General features: G+C 39.5%; 1 protein-coding gene across 1 annotated transcript in view; it reads right to left on the minus strand.

Moving 5' to 3' along the window:
* Positions 1 to 1,112: 1,112 nt before the first annotated feature.
* FGL1 (fibrinogen like 1) overlaps positions 1,113 to 21,191 on the minus strand; it is a 33,634-nt gene continuing 13,555 nt past the window's right edge. The window contains exons 4-8 of the mRNA XM_060001478.1: positions 9,533 to 9,692; positions 9,194 to 9,291; positions 5,960 to 6,048; positions 5,603 to 5,790; positions 1,113 to 1,682 (exon numbers count right to left, since the gene is read on the minus strand). Of these exons, the coding sequence (XP_059857461.1) occupies positions 1,523 to 1,682; positions 5,603 to 5,790; positions 5,960 to 6,048; positions 9,194 to 9,291; positions 9,533 to 9,692 (695 nt within the window). The 3' untranslated portion in view covers positions 1,113 to 1,522. The remainder of the gene's footprint in view (positions 1,683 to 5,602; positions 5,791 to 5,959; positions 6,049 to 9,193; positions 9,292 to 9,532; positions 9,693 to 21,191) is intronic.

A 21,191-nucleotide genomic window follows, 5' to 3' on the forward strand; every position in this document is an offset into this window, starting at 1 on the left:
AGCACTGTTTAGAGGATAAAGTATCAGTACAACTAACCCTAACATCTTTTTTGTTTGTTTTGTTTTGTTTTGGCAGCCCGGGAGGCATGTGGGATCTTAGTTTGTCGACCAGGGCTCGAACCCACGGCCCCTGCAGTGGAAGTGCGGAGTCTTAGCCACTGGACCACTAGGGAAGTCCCAACCTTAACATCTTTATGTGACCCATTATTTCAAGACATCTGGTATTATTGCCCCTTAATGCCAACTTCACTAATAATTACGGCTAGTTCTTATTGACTGCTTACTTTGTGCAAGGCATTATTCTAAGTACTTTACTTGTGTAATCCTCAACTCAACCCTATGAGGCAGGTACTATTATAATCTTCATCTTACAGATGAGATTACTGAAGTTCAGAGAAGTTAAGTAGCCTACCCAAGGTCACACAGCTATTAGCTGGCAGAATCCTTGGTTTAAGGATGTAAGGATCACTAAATCATATTGCCTCTCTAGCCTTTTTTTGTTTCCATGCACTTTTTGCTTTGTGTACTTTACACAAGGATTTCTCTCTGCCTGCAATGATTTCCCACATAACACCTAGTTAAAAGATCTCAGCTCAAAAAGTTAGTTCTTCTGGGAAACTTCTCTGACCCCCCTTCCCCAAGTCAGGTCAGGTTCCCTGCTATACATCCCCCAGGCACACATTTTTTCTTCATACTTATCAGCTTTTAGAATTATTTATATTTTTGTGATTGTATGGTTTGTGTATGTTTTTATCCAAAAAACTTCACGTGGGTTTGAAGTGCGTCCTCTGTGTCTGACACATCCCAGAAGTTGCAGCGTGGGTGCAATACGTTTGATTCCGCATGCGAAGACTTGGATTTGAGTCCTTGTTCCCCTACTTATTAGCTTTGTAACTTGGAGCAATAACAGCCTGTCAGATCCTCAAATTCTCAGCTCTTTTAAATGGGGATAATAATACCTCACAGGACTGGTATAAGAATTAAAATTGAGGCTTCTGAAAGAAGTGTGTAATCTACATAAACATCCTAAAAATATGAGAAAGTGTTTTATAGCGATTAAGATCCTGGGCTGTATTTAAAGTTCTAGCTTTGCAGTCAGAGACCTGAGTTCATTCTCGATTCATAATATTTATTATCCACGCAGTTGATTTGGCAATCCATTATTTGCTGGATTTTTTTCATGTATTTTTAAAACTGCATTCATATGTAATTTATTATAAATTTATGCTGTGTTATCTCCCAAGTCATGTATATACTCTATGCTTTTTACTTTTTGTTCAGCAATAATCTCTTATTATAGTCCTTTGCACGTAGGAATTCAGTTAAATAGTAACATAATCTACATTTATTTGGTGAATATCACATATTTGCTGTACTGAAAGTACATTAAGTCATAAAGGCAAGTAAGAAAAGTAGTGCACATAACAACTGCCATCATTATACATGTGAAGGTTCAGATTTGCTATTTTTCAAATCACTTAAACCAAGATGAACTACAGAAATGAAAGCCCAGCAGGGACAATTAAACAATATTTGGAATAAAATCACTTGGCCTAATTTTCATAACCACAGATTTCAAGGAATACCACCATCCATGCCAGGTGTACCAGACTATCCCATTGTCTGTTTTAGCCGTGTAGGGGCCAGTGTGATATAAACCATTCAGGTTTGCAGAGTGACACCTAGTGGGAGGAAAAATAAACACAAAACAATCAGACTAGAAAAATACTCTTTGAAAGAAACCATTTTAGTTTGCTAGCAAATGATTAAAAACATTTTAATTATGAATTCTGCCTTTTTTTTTTTTTTTTTTTTTTTTTTGGCCATGCCGAGCGGCTTGTGGGATCTTAGTTCCCCATACAGGGATTGAACCCACACCCTTGGCAGTGAGAGTGTGGAGTCCTAACCACTGGACCACCAGGGAACTCCCTCTGCCATTTTTAGATAAGGGAATATTTATCAGTTTCCAAAAGCCAAGTGATTCTACAACATGAGTTTTTTAAACTGGTGGGTTTTAGTACCATAACAACTCTCAGGGTAAAACCTAGGCCACTTACAGAGTACTGATAAAGAAGGAGTTCTGTTCTTAATAGAAAAGGAAGGGAGGAAGGAAGGGAGGGAGGAAGGAAGGGAGGGAGGGAGGAAGGAAGGAAGGAAGGAAGGAAGGAAAGAGGGAGGGAGGAGGGAGGGAGGAAGGGAGGGAGGGAGGAAGGAAGGAAGGAAGGAAGGAAAGAGGGAGGGAGGAAGGGAGGAAGGGAGGGAGGGAGGGAGGGAGGGAGGGAGAAAACAAGCAAGCAAAAACATGACCTTGTAAGCCTGAGCCTTAGCAGAGCAGTATGGGTTAACAAAGCAAGGCGTGGCGCGCTGCTCTATTTGCCAGCTCCCCTGTATACTTTACACTTACAGTGTTCAGCTATCTGCTGCCAAGACTTAGCTTTCGTAATTAAAATTCCCTTCCTCCCTCTTAAAAGTCAATAGTACATCAATTATTTTAAGCTCAAGGATAAGAAAACAAAACCTAAACCACCATTTAAAATTTCCCCAGCCATCAGACAATAATCATTTGTCTTAGTTGCTGAGTTAACTTTTTACATTTATTGCTCCAACCTAGATAAGTTGGTTAGGTTATCACAAATTTTTAAATGTCCCCCTTCCTCCTTTGGAATCTGTAAATTTTGTTCCTGATATGGATAAACTGAGGATAGGTGATAATTCTCTGTGTACTGTTATGAAATTAGTTACTGTATATTTATTGATATAACCAATGAAAAGATATCAGACATTAGGACATAAGGAGAACATTCACAAGGAATAGTTCTTAAAATCTTTGGAAAGCACCTAAATTACTGAATCAAAGAAAGCATATAATTTACGCATAAACGCTGAGTGGCTGGCTTGAATCCCTTACCCGCCTTGTAATTCTCTCCTGCTGACCGTCCTGTCCTCCTAACTTAAACTGATGTAACTAATCCAAACCATTTATGCTAAATCTGCAAGTGTTAAGAGCCTACTGTGTTTGAAAAGCTGCAATGGAAAGTAACGTCAAAAGACAAAATACTGGGCTTCTCTGGTGGCGCAGTGGTTGAGAGTCTGCCTGTCGATTCAGGGGACACGGGTTTGTGCCCTGGTCCGGGAAGATCCCACATGCCGCGGAGCGGCTGGGCCCGTGAGCCATGGCCTCTGAGCCTCTGCGTCCGGAGCCTGTGCTCCGCAATGGGAGAGGCCACAGCAGTGAGAGGCCTGCGTACCGAAAAAAAAAAAAAAAAAAGACAAAATACTCTAAATTGAGCCTCCAGAACATATATTTTGACATATTTCTGTCTTCCTAGAGACATTTACTACATGTACTTTTTTATTTGGTCTGTGATTTGAATGCTATTAGGAAACTGACTCTGGTCAACCCAGGAAACCTTAGGAATTCTAAGACCAATTTTCCAGCATCTTCCAGGTTCTAGAACAGCCTGGACTTGAAGCTAGATTGGGGCTTCCTTGGTGAAGAAGTAGCTGTGAGCACACACGAGATGCTACACCAGAAAATCAGAGAAGACGTCAACACTCAGTGATTAGTTTGCTATGCAGAGAAGGAATGCCTTGTAAGTGGAATATACTTATGAAGTGCCAAGATTTCATGTAAATTGGAAGAACTATGGGACAGAAAAACAAAGAGTAAGGAGGAAGAGGATGATGGAGTTAAACCACAGAAGTAGCAGGTATGGTAGAAGTAGCACTGAGCTCCTGGAACAATTGACTTTCTCTCCAGCTTTTCTGTTTTTCCACCTGCACAGCCTTATCATCTCCTTTGCCTCCAAGGATAATGCAGGCTCCTTGGGTGGCTCCAGCAACTGAATTGCCTTTCTTTGTCCTTCCTGAACCCCTATCTTTAAAGTCAAGTAAATCGTTTATTAGCCCCTGTTAATCTGTGTGCCAGCTGTTGTTCAACTGGGTAGGTACTTAGTTTTGATCTCCTGCTAACAGTAACATTGTGGTTGTTATTTCCGTGTATGGAATTCTGTTCCAAAACAAACATTAAGGGATGCTTGCAACTTTGTGAATTATAGATGTTTTACATAATGCTGATAATTCTTACATAAGGTTAACTTAGAATAACGGGAAGAAAAAGGAGGATGAAGAGAAGCTGATAAAGATGGTTTTAAGAGAACAAGAAAACCACTAGGGAAAAAGATTAACACCACCTTCAACTTGTTAAACAGGAAAGATAACTTTGTTTCTCTGTCTTCTCTCACTGCTGTGTGTGTTCCACTTCCCTTACAAAATGACCAAAAATTAAATGGACTCAAACTTTGAAAAAAGCAAAATCCAGATAAAATAGTGTTTTTACAACTATTTAGATTCAACTTGACACTCCACACTATATACAACAAGCTGTACCTTCATAGAATCTACAACTCTAAAATCAGCACATCACAATAACACATGATGTTCATAATGGCGATTCTTATGATTTTAGGGAAAATAGACATATGTCTGGCATACCTCCACTTAATAAAATAGATGATGCTTAATGTTTTTAAAGTATTTACATAATCAAAAAAATGTTAACATTTGGATTATGGAATTTAAATGATTAGTCCTCAATTACATGGAAAACACGCATGCCAGAAATACTAAAGATTCTGTAATGCAAAGTTATTTTGAGGGGGCCCCTGTCTTCTAAATAGAAAAGATGTTCAAAGCTCATGTACTGCCTAACAATCTGAGCACGTCTGCTTTGCAGACATAGCAGGCTTATCAGGTTATTTCTAAGGAAGACTGTTTGAATTTTTCCATTCCTGCCTTAACTTTGTGATTACAACAAAGGGTACTGTCTGGATATCATCGTGGGTGGAGAACAGTTACAGGAATGAGGCATATCTAGCTTAGAGAAGAGAAAACATTGAGGAATACAATAAATATCTTCTTATCCAGCACCCGAAGATCTTAAGTTGAAAAAGAATACAATTACTCTGTAGCTACTGAGAAAAAAAAACTGGCAAAGTAATAAGAAGGAAGATTTCAGGCAAATAAAAGGAAAATGAAGAAAAACTGATTTAGTACAATCAAAAATGCAATAAGTTTGCTGATAAAGTAACATTGAAGTATTCAATGAGAAGGTGGAATTAGGTTTCAGGAATGTTGTAGAGGAAACTTATGCATTGGAAGGAGCTTGGATTCAACGATTTAATAAAAGTCACAGTAAATGAAAAGTAGTATTACACAGAAAAAATTACAATAACATGGCCATTTGGTATGATACAAGAAGGTGGAGAGCTACTTGGTTATTAGAACATCGAAAATGTTCTCTATTTCTTTGTGTCAATTTGTGACCCACTACTTATAGTAACTCGCCCATGATTCTGTTTGCAAAGAATCTTTGTAAAAGCAGTAATTTGATTTATTTCTATGATATATCTTTCAAGCTTTACTAATGTACACAATGAACAAATCCTTAAAGGTACTTCATCACTTAAGAATTCTTATAAAGATGTTTATTTAATAATACCAGTATCATAAAGAAGACCAACATTACCTCTTATATTATAATTAATGCCCACCAGTGAGCAATCATCAACACCACTACAATTACGTTTATAAAATGTCAAACCTGTTAAACCACCAGCCAGACTGATCTTCTTTTGCACAGTTCCCTTCATAGTTGTCGTTATCTCTGTCCCATGTGCTGAATTTCATTCTTTGGTGACTGGCCCACCATTGCACTTCAGGATGAAAATTCCCTGCCAGGGAGTCTCCAGCTGTTCCAGAATATTCCCCAATATGCAAATCATAGGAATTCTAAAGGAAAAGAGGTGACTTCCATTATCAGTTGTTACTATTTTAACAGGCTTATTTAATAAATAAAAGATTAGGTTCTATTGCATATTTTTGTTTCCCCTGACTTCAGGTTTATATTGTATGTTTTACATGTTAATTCATGATGTTAGTTATTTGAAAATGTTAGTACCTTTTCATCTCCAACTTTGAAATTTCTATATTGTGCATAACGGCTATTTTTTTCAAAATCTGCAAGGTTGATTTTTAATGTGTAGTCTCCTGAAAAAAAAAATCGTAGTTTTTTTTTTTTTAATTTGTAAGATGACACTGACTTACTGAGGCCTAAAAACAATTTGCGGCTCTATTTTACTTAGACCATTTCCTTCTGCCATGAGTCAGTTTTCAAAGAATAAGCAGTGACTCCATTGTATTTACAACGTGAATGTTTTGTTGTGTACTTTACTCGAAAAAAATTAGGGACGCAATATTAAAGGTAGAACATTTCTACTACATCTATCACAGGTAAAAACTAGTGTAATTCACTTGGCAAAGAACAACAGAAAGCAAGTCATTTTTTAGTAAGTAGATTAAGAAATCTAACAATAAAAGAAGTTTTAAGACGTTTAAACGTTTATCCTCTTTTTCTTACTTTTGGTAAGAATGTTGATCTTAAATATAAATAATGACTGAAATAGTTGATATCATCAAGTAATCATCTTTTCTTCATTGTCCCATCATTTGCAAATAACAAAGACTATTCTTTTTCAGAAATAGAACTATTGTCAGAAACATAAAAACTTATAAATCAAACTGTTAGATAATAACTATATTCAATCCTCCTACTTTGATAAATAAACTTTCACAGTGACCTGTAAGATCAGGTTTGAATTTAGTCTTGGCTGCCTCCCAGTTCTGGGCCGGAACATGGGAGACATGGTATGCAGGCCTGGTCTGTGGTCTACTTCCCTTCTCTTCCACCTCTGTCTCCACCACACACAGCAAGGGGCTTTGCCCACATGCATGGGCGTTCCAGGCTGCACACCCACGCTCTTTTTACACCCAAATAAAAGCTCTTTCTTTACCTCCCCTCAGACTTAGGGGTGCACACACCAGCTGTATAATTGTCCCACAGTGGGGACAGATGAAGAAGAGGCATGAGCAGGTCCTGGAGACAAGTTCAAGGCTTCTTGGGCAGGGAACGCTGGATTCCCCACCACTGGACCTAGTCTAGGAGGCACTCTGGCCCCACAAATTCCTTGTCCCATGGAGCTCTCTAAAGTGGGGTTTCAAGGAAGAGGCCACTTTCATCTGATCAAAACATACTAAATGTTATGTGAGCTAAGACTGCAAAGGGGACAAGAGCAGTAACACAGGCTAAATCAAGACTCCTAAAAAAAGTGCTTTGTATTATAGAAGAGATTCAGACTTTTAGGTAACCATCTAAATATCTCTTTGGTCAATGAGTAAATAAAAGTTCAATTACAGACCATTTCTAAATTAACTTAATTGCATTACAGACCATTTCTAAATTAACTTTATTGCAAACACTTCAGCCAAAATTTGTATAATGGGGATAAAGCTATTTTCAGAGGCAACTCCTTAGCCTTAAAGGCTCTCATAATTAAGAAATGCAAGGTCAAAGGCACTGTTTTTCCTTGGGATGATGTGATATGCAGTTGTGACGCCTGGAACTGATCAATACATTTTTGCTACCATGAGAGTAGCCAGCCTGAAACACCAATCAAAACCTGAAGGGGAAGCAGGTGTTTTGGCAAAGCGCATCTGGGCAAATAAACACTTAATAATAATTTGAAAAATAATAACTTTGAATTTTGTATGTTTAGAAGGAGCCAAAGGTTACTTCTTGGGGTTTTCATAGTTTCAACAAGAAATCAGATGCATATTAATGTGTGAAAGAAACAGAAGCTGGTATGATAAATGTTATATATCTATCATAAAACACTTAAAAGTGGGATAATAAATACATTGAAATTTAGAGAGCACTGATCACAAGAAGAATATACAAAGAAAGCATTAGACGTCTAGGATTATCCATCCTCTCTGAGTTACTATTCTGGTGTCTCAAAGATCTCTATAATTATGATCATACTATTATGAATATAGAAGCACCAATCACTTTCCTTAACTTATTTGGAAAAAATAAACCCTTGCTCTTACATTTAGTGTATTGCCAGTGTGATTTAGCATGTTTTCCTGAGCAATACAGTTGTCTTTTATGAAACATTAAGAATCAGATTTGAGTGGAACTGACTATAATCTGAGATAGCAACTAAGGTAAGGAAGGTAAAGGATTGGAGCAAAAGAACATGGGAAAGAGAAGCTTGGAAAACGTATTATTAAACTCGTGATATTTCAGACAAATATTGAACTCTAGTTAAAGATATCCATGCAAAAGCATATAGGGGAACTTTTACAGATGTACACAATTTACTTTGAAATATGTCCAAAAAAATAGATTGATAGATGGATAGATGGATAGATACGGGATTAAAATGTTAATGTAAAATCTCGGTGGTAGGTTGAAACTTTTTCCAGTTTTGCTGTGTCTTGGAAATTTTTCAAAATAAAATTTGGAAATCGAATGGGAACAAAAATATTTAGTATATTGTGGTATTTGATTCCAAAAAACTGCCATAATTCCTCAATTCTTCACCCTTCCCTTTGCAATGAGACTTCGTAACTCCTCCCATTAAGTCTATTTCCTTTCCCCTTACAGCTGAGTTGGTCCTGTGACTTGCTTTCACCAACAGAAGGCACTGAAAATGACTGTGTGCCATTTCTGAGTCTGGGTCTCAAGAACGTTATGTGCTTCCACTGTCTCTCTTGGAACTCTGCCTCTGCTTCAAGAGCAGGTCCAGACTAGCCAGCTGGAAGATGAGAGAGCAAATGGAGTGAGCTGAAGCATTCTATCCAAGGCTAGTCTAGAACAGCCAGCCTCCAGGTGACCAGGAAGTTGATCACCAACCCATGAGCAAGCTGAGCCAATATTAGCAGAGCCCAGCCCTGATCAGCAAAGCCACCCAGCCAACCTGTAGATCTGTGAGAAATAAGAAACAGTTGTTGTTTTAAGCCACTAAATTTATGTCTTGTTACACAGTTTTATTGTGCCAACAGATAACTGATACAATATATATATTTTGAGGCATTCAAGGCATTTAAAAAGAATGATTATAACATTAGCTTTCCTTCCAAGGAACAGAACAAAAATATATGAGAAATCTCCCTCCCACAACCCAGGTGCAAGCAGCCACGTTTTACAAAGGGAATTATTGCCCAAAAGCAATCATTGCCATCTGCAAACCATAGTAGTTACTGAATTAGTTCTATTGTCTATGATTTAGTGAAAAATATTTGTGTTCTTTTTATTGTATTTCAGATGAAGTTGTTATTAGGCAAACTTTACCTTGTGTAGTCAATAAGTGAAGATTTCTATTACCCAGCCAATATTCACCATTTTTTTGGACAAAATTTCCAAAGCCATTTTCATAGTCATTCCAGTCTCTAAAAAATTAAAGTGAAAGCTGACTTTAGCAAAATCCAAATGGACCTTTGCAGTACCCAAGGTGTGCACCTCCATCCCTACCCCCAATATTTTCTTGATTAGCTAATGTATTTTATTATTATTAAGAGAGAATGAAATTCTGTCTAATTAATACACTTCAGGATATAATAAAAAGGCTTAACCTATTGTAAACCTCACATTTCCTACTCCAGATAAATCCTTATGTCATAATTAACACACCTGTTAAAGTTCTCACTGCCATCAGATCGTCTCTGAATTACAGTCCACCCTCCTCCATCGGACATGTCACAATAAACAGAGAATTCTGCTGGGCTCTGGAGAGGTTTGATTTGGTAAAATCCACTCTGCTTATACCCATCATTGAAAATCTCTGAACAATCTGTTTGGAAAACAAGGTAATGTAGTATTTGTTATCTGTCTCTTTTTTTTAAAGGGAGCCTCTGAATGAGATTACTCAATACTAATGGAGACAGATAAATACATGATGTAGATAAGCAGCTGTTTAAAACTGAATCTGAATCTTCCAGTGGCTATTAGGAAATTCTTATTTATTTCTTTTCCTAGTATTTCACTAGCATCTGCCTTCTTGATATGATCATGGAAAAAATAAAACAGTGAAATATGTATCTGGTTTTTCATTTCTGATTCTTGTAGAAAACAATTAAAAGTATATGTTTCAGTTAAGCACAGTATATTTAAGTGAAACTTATAGCTTTATCAGACAGAACAGAGGAAATTTTCTCTCCTGTGACACTAAAATGAAAGTAGAAATATAACACCAAACAAATAATTTAATATAGATTATCCTGACTTAGAGCATTATAAATCATTCTGAACATCTGGAAGTGAACTCAAAATAGTAATCTTCTGGTTAGATTCTTATAACCTCCCAGTCTCATCAGATTTTTTACTAACACACTGAAATTTATAACAGTCCATGCATTCTTAGATGTTTTTGCTGAAAACTGCAAGATTCTACTTTTGTCCCCACAGTCTCCTTTGCTATGGTATTTCTTTGACCCCTGAAGCAAACATAGCTACCAGTTTGTCACCAAAAAGTAATATCTGTTTCTTAAACCACTTGAGCGTGGGATAAATTAATATCTATTGGGTCGTATCTAGGCAGATCTGTACTGACTTCGAGAATATGGCAAGTATGGACTCACTGTTGTTTAGACGCCCAGGAAGCTATGTTTTAGGGTAGTTGAATTCGTGGCCACTGTAAAGAGATAGTTTCAAGGACACCCAGTCACAGACTTTTGAATAAAAATATCATAATTTAACATCACAAACTTTCAAATTTTACCCTTATCATTTTATTTCCTTCCTTTTTAAGGAAAAAAACATTTTCTACAATTCTGTAACTACGTATGGCAATGGATGTTAACTAGACTTACCGTGGTGATTATTTCACAATACATACAAATATCAAATCCTTATGTCGTACACCAGAAACTAATATAATGTTTTATGTTAAATTGTACCCAATAAAAAATTTCTCTTCCTGATTGGATAATTCCATTCTTTTAGCATATTTTAAGTTCTTTCTTCACTTTCATTGTTTTGATGCCAAATTGTCTACAACAATTTTGTTACAAATAAAATATACTCCACATTAAATAGATTGAATAGCCAATAGGAACCAAAAGAGAAATGAAAATAAAGAACCTTCATCACTTTCTAAAAACCCTTATCAGGTTGAGACCAATCATATACTACTGCTTTGGTGTAATGTTCATTTTTCTAACAATTTAGGCTTTATTCATATATTTATTTTTGAGATTCAGAAGCCCAAGTGTTCTTTATACATGCTGGATTATTTTTAAAAAATCCTGTTTTGGCAATTAAACAAGCAGAAAAACAATGGGAAAATGATTATCTAAAATTAGTTCAATGTTATTCAAAAGCTTACATCCGTGATCAAGTATATCACACAATATTTTTCATTAAAGTAAGCAGATTTTAACGTTGTTAGGAAAGGAGCTCTTTGCTTACATTTAATTACCTACCAAAGAGCTGAATAGTAAAGACTCACAAGTTCCAGACTATTTTCCAAGCAAATATGAAAATGATTAGCTATAACAGTTGCCTCTGGAAAACTCTGTGAATATGGAGTTTTCAGCCAACATTTTCTATTTGTTTTTATTTTATGCCAACTCTGAGTTTAAGTTTTTAAAAATTTTTTTTTCTTCCCAGAGGAAAATGCCAAACACAACTTAAGATCCAGAGGAAGGATTTCAACTGAAAAAACAAAAACAAAACTGCAACAAATAAATAAACATCAAAAAAGTGCCAGTAGCTCAATTGCTTATGCAAATAAGTTAAGGAGCCTGCCTGGGGGAAATGTGACTTACACTGTGATAGAAAGTTCAAGCAAGGTAGTGTTTAAAGTATTAGCTAAATATTTAAAACTATGATTTTCAAAATGTTTCGACACACTCAATGCCCCCAAGAATAGGCAGGAGAAGGGCAGGAGAAGGGCTAAAGAGCTCTGTGTTCATGGGAGTTTAAAAAAAAAAAAAGAATTTTTGGATACTTACATAATGCTAGAGTGAGGCCAAGGATACCTGCCCTCTGTTTGATAAACACTGTGTTAAACTGGGTGAGGTGAACACTTTCTCTGATCATGCAGAAAGCAAGCCATTTTGGAAGGCTGAATGTTGAAGCTTCAAAAAGTGACATGACAGCCTGCCAAATGAGCTTTTTCCTCTTGTCCCAGAATGGTGGCTGAGCCCAAAGCTGAGAACCAAAGGCACTAAGTACCCCACATTCTAAACTCAAAGAAAGGCCAGCGTGAACTCAGCCACCACGCCACAGAGCATGCTGGGGAATGCCAGAACTGGCCCTACCACTGCCATCCTTACCCCCACGCAACATAAGATAAAACTTAAGAGGAGAGAGAGGAAGTTGCAATATTCTTGTAGGGGAGGGTTGGTGGGCTCTTTCCTCTGAAAACAAGGGAGAGAAGATATAATAATGTAGATAGATAGCTGACATTCATTGAGCTAAATGCTAAATGCTTTTGTAATCATGTTACATGTATTAACTCATTTGCTCTTTTTAAAAAATTTTTATTTTTGGCTGCGTTGGGTCTTCGTTGCTGCACATGAGCTTTCTCTAGTTGCAGCAAGCGGGGGCTACTTTGTTCTGGTGTGCGGGCTTCTTCTTGCGGTGGCTTCTCTTGTTTGCAGAGCAACAAGAGGTGCGCAGGCTCAGTAGCTGTGGCTCATGGGCTCTAGAGCACAGGATCAGTAGTTGTGGCGCACGGGCTTAGTTGCTCCATGGCATGTGGGATCTTCCCAGACCAGGGATCGAACCCGTGTCCCCTGCGTTGGCAGGCGGATTCTTTTTTTTTTTTTTTGCGGGACGCGGGCCTCTCACTGTTGTGGCCTCTCCCGTTGCGGAGCACAGGCTCCGGACGCGCAGGCTCAGCGGCCATGGCTCACGGGCCCAGCCGCTCCACGGCATGTGGGATCATCCCGGACCGGGGCACAAACCCGTGTCCCCTGCATCGGCAGGCGGACTCTCAACCACTGCACCACCAGGAAAGTCCAACTCATTTGATCTTTACAACAAAGAGATAGGTATTCTTATCACTTCCATGTTACAGATGAGGAATATGAGGCACATAGAGGTCAAGTAACTTGCGCAAAGGCCATGGCTAGCAAGGGCAACTGGACTTTGAAAGCAGGATTTGGACTCTACAATAACCACTGCACATACTGCCTTGAGAGACTGTCTCATAAAGACTGGGGGCTCCTGCAGAAGTGGGCGTGGTTAAACTAGCGGTCTTGGCTGAACAGATGTGATACCAAAGGCTGCTATGATTGTCACCAATTAGTGTGAATTTGGTACTACCATCTTTTAATGTAGGCACATAATTCAATCACACCCAAAAGATTAAAAAAATACATTTAATTATATGTTGTATAAAAATGGTGGTGGTGTGATGAATTGGGGGACTGGGATTGACGTGTATACACTGATGTGTATAAAATGGATGACTAATAAGAACCTGCTGTATAAAAAATAAAATAAAATTCAAAAAAAACAAAAGATACTGAGATAGGAGGTAGATGGGGCCCTGGGCTGGACAGCTGGAGTTTGTCCAGCGGAGTAAATTGGAGCTTTGTTTTCCCTGACACTCCAAAGACAAAGTTAGGGCAGGAGCTGAGCTCTGCTAGAGTAAAGAGATAAGATGACCACATCTACTACCTCCCCAACTGCATATGTGCAGAAAAGCTCCTCAGGGGTCAAAAAGGGAGGGGCACAACCCCATAACAAACGTTGTCAAATCTCCCACAGGCCTCTGCACTGAAATCCATCTTGGCAAAAAGATGTGCATGCAGGTTGGAGAGATTTCTAGGGCAGGTCAGGTGTGAAAAAAGAAACAAGATAACTGGCCAAAGGTAAACAAAGACCTGGAAGAACTGCCCTATATACATGATTTGACCCCCTCTTTACTGCGCTCCTCATTAGGGAGGACACCCACACCCTTTCTCTCTGGGTATTTCTGCCTCGCTTCTGTCTTAAATAAATAAACTGTTTCTCTGTGTGCTCTCCCACATGTATGCTGTGTCTCTAATAATAAACTTTGTACCTGTCTTTGCAAAAAATAAAAAATCATGTGCTTTGTGCATTGTTTTCAAAAATTGCTAGGTTGTATGTAATTAGGCATTTTCTACTATGAGATGAATTAGAATTCAGAAAATGATTTAGTAATAATACAGTAACTTGTAAATAAGAACAAAGAAATTTATTTCTACAGAGCATATACATGTATATTTAATTTTTTAATTTAAGGAGACCAAAAACATACACTTTGGTGTGAGCAAATTTTTATATATTTTATATAATATATATTATGTAAATATATTATATATTTTCTTAGAATTTATGTCTTATTATATATTTCATTTATTGAGTGTTTGTCCTTGGTAGGCTCTCTAGTACTATTTTCCTATATGCTGAAAAATAAAATACAATTGAACTGGATTTATATTTCATAGTTTATTCCTCCTTCTCCTTCATGCTTGCATCATCATAAACACACCATCATAAACACATCATAATAAAAACAGATCTACTGACTTCTGTAATTTTTTTAGCTGTTATACCCAGAAACAGTCATCTAGAATGTCTATTATCTATCATATTATACATGCTATAATTTTATAACACACACACACACACACACACACACACACACTATAATAGTTTGTCTAGACCCTGTCCCTATGACTCTTCTACCCAACTCCTACTTATACAGTCAGTTCTGCGCTGTCCTTGGTATTTCAATTTCCTAGTAACTGATTTCTTGCCTTACTCCTTGTTTCCTAAGTTTCCTAAGTTCTTAAGTTCTGCTCCCAGCACTCTCAACACAGGGGTGAGAGTTTTAGTGCTTAAACCTCACTCTTCCCAGGACTGGTTGCACAGTCCCTGTAACAAACACCCAACTGCCTGCCTCCTGCCATTATCTGACACTTGAATCTGTGTTGACAACCCACTTAGATTGTTTAAATAGACACGCTGGAGCTTGGTTTGGTATTTGGAATAATGGTACTTTTTTTTTTTTTTTTTTTTTTACAGCCGCACCATGCAGCTTGTGGGATCATAGCTCCCTGACCAGGGATCGGGTCAGGCCATGGCAGTGAAAGTGCCGAGTCCTAACTACTGGACCGCCAGGGAATTCCCTGGTACTTCTTCTCTTACACTGATCAGTTTCTTGCCCTTGAGATAAGTTTTGTTTCTACTTTTGGAATCACATATCCTTTGCAGACCAACCTGTTACTTTCCTCTGAGTTGTTATTCAAATAAATATCTTGTTTTACTCCATGAGTACATTTGAAGAATCTGCCCTCTCTTTTTTTTTCCATCTGATTTGTTCCACCAATTAAATTTTTAAAATATATATTGAACATTCACAATATGCCAATCATCACATTAGATGCTAAAGATACCAGTACCTAGACAGTTTAGCAGGAGATAGACAACTAAGCATGCAGTGACAATACTCCATGATAAGTGCTGAGACGGAAAAGTAGGGACTTCCCTGGTGGTCCAGTGGTAAAGAATCCACCTTCCAACGCAGGGGACGCAGGTTTTATCCCTGGTCAGGGAACTAAGATCCCACATGCCGCGGGGCCACTAAGCCCGCGCGCCACAACTATTGAGCTCGCACGCCTAACTAGAGAGCCCGCGTGCCGCAAACTACAGAGCTCATGAGCCCTGGAGCCCGCGTGCCACAACTACAGAGAAGCCTGCACACCACAGTGAAGAGCCCGCACGCCACAACAAAAGATCCTGCATGCCTCAACGAAGATTCCGCATGCCACAACTGAGACCCGATGCAGCCAAAAATAAATAAATAATAAATAAATCTTTAAAAAAAAAAAAAGAAAGAAAAGTAAAAGGTGCTTTTGGAGTACATGGAAGTGATGCCTAATTCAGTCTTGAGGGTCAGGAAGTTTCCTGAAGGGCTAAACTGGGGTCCGAAGGATGAATAATAGGAGTCAGCCCAGGGGACAGGATTGAGTAGGGAAGATGCTCCAGACAGAGATAATGGCTAATGTAAAGTTCCAAGGGCTCAGGAGAGCAGGGTGCTGTTGAGAAACTGAAGTCAGTTACTGTACCTGGACTGTAACATGCAAAAGAGAAGCATGAAAACAGTTAAGGTCAGAATTCTAGCTCCACCGTATACACTTCTGATCCCATACCTGTGCAGCCTCCACAAAGCCAGTACACTCATAATACCAGTGATCTCTCTGCCAGGCAATCCTCTCCAACACCAGAGATACTTTTTTTTTTTTTCTTTTTTTGCGGTTCGCGGGCCTCTCACTGTTGCGGCCCCTCCCGTTGCGGAGCACAGGCTCCGGACGCGCAGGCTCAGCGGCCATGGCTCACGGGCCCAGCCGCTCCGCAGCATGTGGGATCTTCCCAGACCGGGGCACGAACCCGCGTCCCCTGCATCGGCAGGCGGACTCCCAACCACTGCGCCACCAAGGAAGCCCCCAAAGATACTTTTAACTCCTTATCATTCTACTTTGAGCCCCTGTGGTCTAGAGGCGGCGTCATCCCTGGAATCAAAGACTCTCCTTGGCGCTTACAACCTCTTCTCTCTCCTATTCTTGTACCACTCCCACTCTTCTCTTTTCCCTAGCTTTGATTATGCACTTGGGGGTTTTGATGGCTGCTTTCTCTGACCTCCCTGCCCCAGCCCTGACCCCTCTTCTGACCTGGGGGGCTACAGGAGAGAGAACAACAGGGGCTGAGGGTGACAGCAGCAAATTCAAGGTCATGCTGGAAGTTATGTCAAATTTAAATGGCAAAGACTTTATATCCATTCTCCCCAAGGAAATTGGGGTAGGCAAGAAATAGATACGGTAGATATAGATAAATCTTTTCATTTTTGTCAGGATCCCTGGTAGTTTTGTATCTTGTTTATTGTGTAACAATTTATCTTTGAAACATAAAAAATATAATGATAGCTATATTTATGAGTACTTACTGTGTGCCAGGCACTGTTCTCATTGTTTTACATGTATTTATTCATTTAATTCTCAAAATTCTCTAAATTAGATACCGTGATTATCCCCATTTTACAACTGAGAAAATTGAGGCATAGAGAAGTTAAACAAATTGCCTGAAGACCATTGTTAGTAGTGCTACAATCCATTCTCCAAACAATAGGCAAGACTTAACCTTGCTTTAAAATAGACTGTTATATGTGTTTGGGTGACTAAGGGCAGGGACATCCACAGAGGGCAGATCCAGGCCATTATGATGGAGCCCAGAGTCGTTGTGTAATCTACTTTGTTTCTATAACAGCCTCTGCTATTCCTCTAGGAAAATTCACTGGCAACAGCGATCCTTCCAGTGTTTCTTCTTTAGAGTTGGTTATGTCAGAACATGCCAGTTTCATGGGTTGCCTGTCTGCTTTTACACTTGGCAGGGGAAGCACACATGCTATTCCTACTTCGCCGCTGTCTAGGCGCCCGTGGCTCCAGATTGAACTGGGCTTCTTAGAAGAATTAAGCCAATGCTTGATAGCCCCGTCATAATATGGCCACTAGCTGACCACAGACTTGGGCAGTGAATGGGGCCAGTTGGCTGCTACTTCTGGTGGATGCAGCTTTTGACCAGGCGCTATAATGGAATGATTTTAGGTCTCAGGCAGATCTGTTGTGTTAGACTTGGAAGAGGTCCAGTACCCATGTCTTTTCAATGTTTAGAATTAGTAACTGTAATGTCTCTTTAAATCTATGAGCATATCTCAGAATGGCAACCTCATTTCTCCCCATCCCGTGCTTGGTAGAAGGAGATGAGAAACTGTGAGGATGGCAGGTCTGATTCACTACTTTCCGGCAGAGAGCAGGTGCCTAAGCCATGCACACCCCAGGCCCTGTCCAGGAAGGCACCCTCCACTGCCCTATTGGTTGCAGTGTTCTTCCAGCATCCTCTGTTGATCCTCAAGTGCCCCTGTGGGAGGAACACACTGGATTACATCTTTCATTGAGCAACATCTCCTGGAAAGTACATTATCTTGATGATGGTAGACAATCTTTTGAAGACGGCACATTTTATTCCTTGAAAGGGCTTCCTCATTTGTACCAGTCACTGACCATCTGTTCATCAAAAAGATCATCCCCCATCAGGCATTTAAAGACACATGATCTTGACTGACACGGAACATGTCTCCTGGATTTAGGAAGCGATGTGAAAATCTGACTGTCCACTCCCTCCTTGATCAAATGGAATAGATAGCCTAGGAAGCTACCTCACAATAACCCCTGCCAACTCATCTACCTGCCTCACCACTGAGGAATTTACCCCAAACATGCTTCACTCCTCCACCAGGAACACTCCGTTCCAGAGCAATCATGGCTCTCAGCCCCTTACATCTCTGACCTCACTGACATTCCACAGGTCAATCAGGTTCTGAACAAACTACAGATCTCTCAGCTAAGATATCCTCTAGTGAATCAATGACAGAGTGGTCACCGGTTGGCCCAGAGCCCTGACAAGCCCTGATGAAAGGACACCTCTAGTAATTTTTCTTTATAAAAGTACTACCTTCCCAAGCCAGAAGCTGATATCTAAGGCAATGTAAGGTATATTAGCTTGCTAGGTCTGCCGGAACAAAATACCACAAATTGTGTAGCTTAAATAATAGAAATTTATTTTCTCACAGTTATTGGGCTCGGAAGTCCAAGATTAAGGTGTCAGCAGGTTTGGTTTTCTCTGAACCCTCTGTTCTTGGCTGACTTCTTGCTGTGTCCTCACATGGTCTTCCCTCTGTGCACACACATCCCTGGTGTTTCTCTGTGTGTCCAAACTTCCTCTTCTTATAAGGATACCAGTCAGATTGAATTAAGGCCCATCCTAATGGCCTCCTTTTGACTTAAGCACCTCTTTAAGGGCCCTACCGCCAAGTACAGTCACATTCATAGGTACTGAGGGTTAGGGCTTCAACATACATATTTTGGGGGAACATGATTCAGCCCATAAGACAGAGTAATCAATCAAATGGCTTTTTGACTATTCTGATTACCCACTTCTCTGTGAATCAATCCTGTCATCCACAATGATTGACCAAATTAACCCAGTGAGATCTTACCCTCTAATCTGTGTCTTATTGACATTTACTGCAGTCTCAGGATAGGTACCTGAAGCCTCCTTGTTGGATACCTAAACATATTACAACCAGGTCCCAAACACCCAATAAAAAGAGTACCAAACTGGGAACTTCCCTGGCGGTCCAGTGGTTACGACTATGGGCTTCCACTGCAGGGGGCACAGGTTCAATCACTGGTTGGGGAACTGAGATCCCTGGTCTGGGAACTGAGATCCCACATGCTGCACAGTGCGGCAGGAAAAAAAAAAAAAGAGTACCAAACTGGTACAGGACCCCACCTCCTACCTGAAAAGAAATAAAGCCTTTGCTTTGTGACCTCAGGGAATCTTGGACTTTTTCAGCCTGTAGGAAGAAATTTGGTAAGAAGCCTGATCTGGTCATCCACACCCAACAGGGAAAGCACTCCTTTTCAACCCTGTAGGGATTATCATTTAATTGGCCTGGATTGGAGCTCAGGCACTGTTTATAATTTCCCATGGGTCACTTGCATTTCTGCACATTTTGCACACAGAGCTTGTGTTCTGGACTGTTTTTTTCAAGGATGTTTCTATAGTGAACAGCTTTGGGCAGATAGAGATAGTGGCTGCACCAGAGCAGATGGCGGGTTTGTTTGCTTCCTCTGAGGTACAAAGGCTGGGCAGATTTGCTTGTAACCTATTATAAAAGATTGAGGTTTCCTAAGCTCAGGGTTCCTCAGCTGTGACCTAGCCCACTGCCTGCACATCTTCCACCTGGATTATTCCACACCGCTTCCTTGGTATTTGCAGGCTGGACACATTGGTGCAAACATGAAGCTCATGTCTCTGACCCTGGAGTCTCTTGTCTTCTGCCAGTGTCCCTGAAACTGTGACAAGCCATCAGCATTTTAAAAGGTCACCAGGTGATTCTCATGAGAATCACTGTCTTCAAGAAATCACTACTGATTCTGCTTCCTGTTCAATTGCTTTCCTGAGTCTTCTTTCACTGTCTTGCTTAATCTTCCCAGTAATTCTCCACTTAGGTTCCAGTTCCTGGTTCTCTGCCCCTGTGGTGGCTTCAGACCGTCCCTTGTTTCTCAAGCCTGTTTTTACCCAAGCGGTCCTTGGTTCCTCTTTGTTCCATGCTTCAGAGCCACACGCCATCCTCGCTCCATATCCAGCCCCACTCTGCAGGACAGTGGCTCTGGTCTCCTTCTGTCCCCTAAAGTGGGGAAGGCAGTTGGACTCCAAGGATCAAGGGCAAAGGATCAAGTTGCTGAACAACAGAGTCAGGAACTCAGGGCAGAGACTGAGCAAAGAGAGATTAGGATCGCAGTAAAAAGAGAAAAAGGGAGCATTTTATTGAAGCATACGTTCTAAGATTCTCACAACTCATATCTAACACTGATGAGTATATTTAGAAACATAAAATAAAGATGTTTTTATTCTCATCAGCTTGGCATCTCATTAGCCTCTACAGGTTCTCAATTATAGTCAGATATATTTCCCAATTTATAATTGCTTATCTTGCTATTCCTATTTCTATGTACTACCGTGCTTTCATTCATAAATATGAGGCTCTAGCATGTTCCAAGGACTCTGATGGGAAATAAGGAGGAAAGAGTGCATGAAACATCATCCCAGACCTTATAAAGTATCCAGTTAATAATTGACAAAGATAGGCTCATAAACAGAGAAATTACAATATATCATGGCAGTACAGTAGACATACTATAGTATATAAGAACAAAGCATTCCAGATGTCATTCTCATTTGTGACAACTATTATTTGTTTATTTTAAAGTTGGCTGGAGGAAATCAGGTGAATACTTTTCTGTAGGGAACAGGACATGTGTAGGGATAAGTGCAATACGTTAGCAGTTTAAGATCATTTAGTTTCTGGGGGGAAACCTGGCCTAATCAAAGGGAAAATGACCAAACTGTAAAATATACACATAAAACATAAATAATAGGAAAATGATTTATTTTCCTAAATAACTCCGATTCTTTTTCCTGACCTGCCCTTTTATTCTATTACCTTACTTACTATCCTAAGGCATGTCAGAGTTTCAGAAGGGAAAATTGTATAAATGAAATGAAGCAAGGTACAGTACACAAATAAAAAACTGTAAAATTTCACAAATATAATCTGCCATTTGCACACTGACATTTAAACAATCCATTGTCATGATCTCTAATTAAACTATTGGGATCCTCAGATAATTGGCATATGCTATTAAATGTCCCTTGCAGAGATAATAGAGAGAAAGGGGTAAAATAGAGTAGA

Source organism: Delphinus delphis, chromosome 21 (genome assembly GCF_949987515.2).
Source record: "Delphinus delphis chromosome 21, mDelDel1.2, whole genome shotgun sequence".
NCBI classification, from domain to species: domain Eukaryota; kingdom Metazoa; phylum Chordata; class Mammalia; order Artiodactyla; family Delphinidae; genus Delphinus; species Delphinus delphis.